Source organism: Palaemon carinicauda, chromosome 16, assembly GCF_036898095.1.
Source record: "Palaemon carinicauda isolate YSFRI2023 chromosome 16, ASM3689809v2, whole genome shotgun sequence".
NCBI lineage: Eukaryota > Metazoa > Arthropoda > Malacostraca > Decapoda > Palaemonidae > Palaemon > Palaemon carinicauda.
The window spans coordinates 29,607,992-29,613,451 of record NC_090740.1 but is presented as its reverse complement, the minus strand read 5'-3'; the positions used below and the strand labels follow the sequence as shown (position 1 = coordinate 29,613,451).

The window sequence follows — 5,460 nt, the reverse complement described above, 5'->3', positions numbered from 1 at the left end:
TGACTTTCACATATACTCAATAACTTATTTCATTGTTTGACATACTCTCGACTGCTTATCTTGTGTAACCTATTATACTAACCTTCAGTATCATCATACAATCATCTACCTACGCTTGCTCGAGCAGAATTCTATTATTTTTCAATCCATATGAGCGCTTGACGCCCCATCTTCCTCGTTACCATACACCCTAAACTGTTTTTGCAGTACTTTACAACTGGTCAAAAAATTATAACATATTTAAGAAAAGAGTTGTGTGCAAAATTCATGATCAAAAGTACCAAATCAGATGTGATTAACTTTTAATGCTGCAGAATAATAAAGCATGTGATAAGTGATAAAACATTATTTTACTCCCAACTGACTCCTCTAGCTAACCCTTTTTAAATCTTCCACTAGCTCTTGCAATTTCTCTTGACTATCTTCAGTTACGTAATAACTGGTAAAATAATTATAACATATGTAAGAAAATAATTGTATGCAAAAATATAGGATAAAAGATAACAAATCCGATCTGAGTATATTCTAACGCAGCAGAATAATAAACTATGTGAAAAATGATTAGATATTATTTTACTCCTAACTTACTCTTCTGGCTAACACTTTCAAAATCTTCCACTAGCTCCTGCAATTTCTCTTGGCCGTCCACAGTTAGTAAGTTTTTTTCTCTGAAAGCATTAAATATTCCCCAAAATTCAAGAGTCTGCTTTTTTTAACACAACTTTATACCTAGGCATAATGCCCTTTTTCTAATTATTTTTAAAAGTCCATCCATAACGGTATTCAGTCATAGCAACTAAACACAAGCTTTACTTTTTCCCAACTTCAACGTTTATCCTGTCTCTTTCCTATATATTTTTGTCTTCTAACCAGTTACTCAAACGTAATATGAAATATAGTTTTCGGAAAACAATATATTTTCTCTCGACAAAACAAAATAATTCTTATTTATCGCTTAAAAGAATAATATTTAAGGTAAATACTACTCCATCTCCTTTACATAGCACATTGTTAATGCTAGGTCAATTTCCCCTAAATATTAACATTTTGTAAACAGAACATTATCATGAATTATTATGTTTGAAATATGAAGCGATTGAAAATTAATCTTCGGTGTGTTTTGAGTTAAAGTGGTAGCCGATTACCTAAAAAAAGAAAAAAAAAAAAAAAAAAAAGATCATTATTTTTAATGTCTACGGCCGATATGGTGAATCCTTAAATTATCAGAAATCTAAAGAAAGGAGGAAAAGGAGAATAAACATTGCAAAATAAATATTCTTTTTCTAGTTCTTCTTTATAATTCAACAATCATCTTTTGTATGTCACCAACAAATATTTTCACATAGCCCTACATAAACCATTCTTTATACTGCATCAATCAGCTCTTTTCTCATCAATTCTTAACATTCAATAAATGTGCAAAATACTCATCTTACCAGTAAACTTCCATCATCTCTCTCTCTCTCTCTCTCTCTCTCTCTCTCTCTCCCCATACATTTACTGGATGATGCATTAAAACTGATTTTCCATGACCTATTCTTGCCATATAACAAACACATCGAAAACAGAAAAAGGCTGATGTATATATATATATATATGTGTGTGTGTGTGTGTGTGTGTGCGCGTGTGTGTGTTCATATATAAATATATATATATATATATATATGCATATATATATATATATATATATATTATATATATACATATATATATATATGTGTGTGTGTGTGTGTGAGTGTGTGTATTTATATATATACATACATATATATATATATATATATATTGTATATATATATATGTATATATATATATATATATATAAATATATGAGAGAGAGAGAGAGAGAGAGAGAGAGAGAGAGAGAGAGAGATATGAAATAAGATCATAAGAACTTTACATTTCAACATTACTATAATTTAGTTTTACATAAGTTTGAAATTGCATATTTCGATCTCATCATTCCTATTATCACAAGATTATTATGTTTCCTATCAAAAGTTTATGTTGTTACGGTAAAATTACGATTTATAAATCTTAAAGATAAGGTCATTTATGCAGTGATTCCAAGTGAAACCAAAGAAGAAAATACTACGAATAAAAAGGTAACGTCTCTAAGGACTATAAAGAGGGCTAATTTTCTGGATGATATGTACCATCAGTCTTTTACATTATCATGACTTATTCTTTTTACTTAAGGGTAAATGGATGAGGTTCAGTGTTGTGACAATAAAGCATATGATGTAAGAGACAATCAACAGACTGGAACCAAAACATATATTATAATCAATAGAAACTGAAGAAAAAAATAGCTTTTACAGTCATATTTTTTCTATTTTGAAGAAAAAGAAATAGATGATGATAAAGATTAAGTAATTTTTTCAGAAGATGTTCTTTCAACATTGAAATATATAGCTTGTTTAATTTCATTCTAAATCGTAGATTACATTATAATTACAGAAAAGTTCAGGCAATTGAAAGACACATTCCTTTATCAGCCCCATTTGAGATAAATAATTTTGAGACTAATTCTAGCATATTCATGAAGTTTAAAACGTTTATCAATTTAAGCAGTTTTTTCTTTGAGATACATGATCATTTAGTTGATCGAAAAACCAAGATCGCACTATAATCAAGAAATATATTAAAGTGTTCAAGATAATCACTGGTCTTGTTCAATCAGAGAGGTTGTTGTTGGACTGAACAGAAATCGAGAAAAATTAACTAAATAATGGAAGGTAAAAAACAGATCCCTTTCAAAACTGGACTTTTTTCAGTATCTCTTGTAATATGTTCCCACCAAATGAACTATTTTACTCGGTTATTTGTCCCTAGCAGAGTAATCACTGAAAATTAATCATTTATCTATTTCAATAAGTCTCTTTCAAAGCCTTTATAGCATCATACAATCCATTGAGAGAGCTTCCTAATATTTCCAATGCTTTTTATCTCTATAGTTGATAACGTAAGAAAGAAGTTTCGCAATTTTATAGCGAAATTACTGAATTATTAATTTCCCAATAGGTCAACTTTTCAAGGATCGTTATCTCCTATTAACATTTATTACACCGAATAACATCCAACATCACCTGTAGATCCAGCTTGAGTTTGATGTAGGAATCCCTTTCCAGATAAAGAAGCTAATTTGTTTCTTCTTAACTTTAAATCATGTAAACAGTATTTCAGACAGCTGTAAATGAAACTGAAGTTTGATTAAAAGAGACCTCTATACTTTCACAAATAGCCATCCAAAGTTTTTTTTTACCATCTGGTATATTATGGCTTCTATATTCACATATTCATATATATATATATACATATATATATATATATATATATAAACATATATATATATATATATATAAACATATATATATATATATATATATATAATTTATATATATATATATGTGTGTATATAGACACACACATATATATATATATATATGTGTGTGTATATATATATATATATATATCAGGAAAGGGAGAGAGTGAAGTTTTTGGGCAAACAGGGGTTTAAAGGAAAATCTTATATTATATGTATAATTTTATTTCATTTTCATTTTATTTTTCAATCAGTAGTAATTTAGATTAGCGAAACAACGTCAAACATTTTTCAGATTGACTTTGAGGTTTGATCTGAATACCAATTTCTGTGATTGGATGGAAGGAATCTTATTTCCCATATCCTCCACCCCTGGAGAAGGAACCCCTTCCTCCAAAGGATCCACCACCGTGACCGTGACCTCCGCTAGAGAATCCTCCTCCATGACCGCCGCTGGAGAATCCACCGCCAGAGCCAAAACCTTTAGATGAACCTCCTCCAAAGGACCTCCCTCCAAATCCTCCTCCATGACCTCCAAAGGATCCACGGCCAAAGGAACCTCCTCCATGACCACCTCCGAAGGATCCACCTCTAAATCCTCCATGTCCGCCACCGTGTCCTCCTCCTCCACCTGCCTGGCATAGAGCCACAAGGACAGCACTAATGAAAACCAATAAGAGCTTCTGAAAAGAAAAGATGGAGATAAACCTTTTTAAAGTCTGTCTAAATATACTATAAACATTTTGTTCATTAAATAATTAGTAAAATAAAAAACAAACCATTCTTTTTCAAATATCTAGAGTTCGGGGACTTTTATATTTTTAACGAACTTCAATTGCATTCCTCAAATATTTTTTAAATTTACTACAATATTTTTATTTTGCTTATCCCGAGCTGACATTCAGAAAATATTACAAAATAGGACAAAGTTAAGAAGAGCCTAGTTAAAACAAGAGAAAAGCTTTTGCCTCACCATGATGTGATCTGAGGATCTCTGGAGTTCAGATTGTGCCTCTCTTCGGGAACTTGAGGGTTTATATACGCAGCTCAGACCGATTCTCAGTTTAGTGAAGGCCATTGCTATCTGCATTTTCATGTATCCTCTGTCCTTGGAAGCGTTGAATTATACCATTGCATTAAATTTGGAGACAAAATAAGAGAGAGAGAGAGAGAGAGAGAGAGAGAGAGAGAGAGAGAGAGGGTGGTTGGCTAGATATCTACAATAAAATAACAACCAGCACTGTGGAATCAGAAATCAGATACAAGAGAGATTTCTTCACTCCACCCAATAAAATTCAAAACAAACGACAAAATGATTCGTTTATATATTGGTGAATGGTAGTTTATTTTTAATAAAGGAATGAATCTCCTTTTATCCTCCCTCCAAGAGCGTAATGGTGTGAAATTGTTGCCTCTATCTAAGATCATACCTAGCATTTTAATAATTTCTTAATATTTATATATATATATATATATATATATATATAAAAGAAAACTTTTAATCAGCTGAATGGAACTGAAACTAAAGGTTAGATGTAACCTTCGGTAGCAACAGTGATGGAAAGCCATACAAGGAAATAGCGGCGAAATGTTATTGTGGTCAAATTGTAAATGGCATAATGCAAGGCCATGCTGATATATTCAACCATAAGAACAAGTTTTATGCATTGTCCTAAGTTAAAGAAAAACCTTAGACACTATGTCACATTTACCTAGTTTCTAAAGCATTCTTTATTCACAAAGAACTAAAATGGTCGAGTAAGAGAGACTTCTCCTATAATATGTTACCCTAATTCAAATTTTACTAGTATGATATTATAGGTAATTAAAGGTTGATTATATTACAAATATTACTTTCAGAAGAAAAAATCTTGTGTAAACTTAAGCGGACAATATCCGAAACAGTCGAAGTAAAGAGAATCAGGGAGAATTGAACAGAAGGAATAATATAAAATCTCTATATCATGTTCATCATTACGGTAAGATTACATACACTAAATGATTTGCATTGATTGCAAAAAATCACCTTCAAGGCAAAAGACACAAAAGTATAATTCCTAGGAACATTTACTTTATGTGAGCTTGTCTATTGGGGACTATGGAAATGAGTCATGCTCACCTCAATCTAATCCTTGTCG

General features: G+C 31.0%; 1 protein-coding gene across 1 annotated transcript; it reads right to left on the bottom strand.

Moving 5' to 3' along the window:
- Window positions 1-3,578: 3,578 nt before the first annotated feature.
- LOC137655002 (uncharacterized) lies at window positions 3,579-4,364 on the bottom strand. Its single transcript, XM_068388901.1, has 2 exons — window positions 4,296-4,364; window positions 3,579-4,005 (listed from the first exon to the last, which is right to left on the bottom strand). Exons 1-2 carry the CDS (start codon window positions 4,296-4,298, stop codon window positions 3,673-3,675), a joined length of 336 nt encoding a protein of 111 aa, XP_068245002.1. The 5' UTR covers window positions 4,299-4,364; the 3' UTR covers window positions 3,579-3,672.
- Between the last annotated feature and the right edge of the window lie 1,096 nt (window positions 4,365-5,460).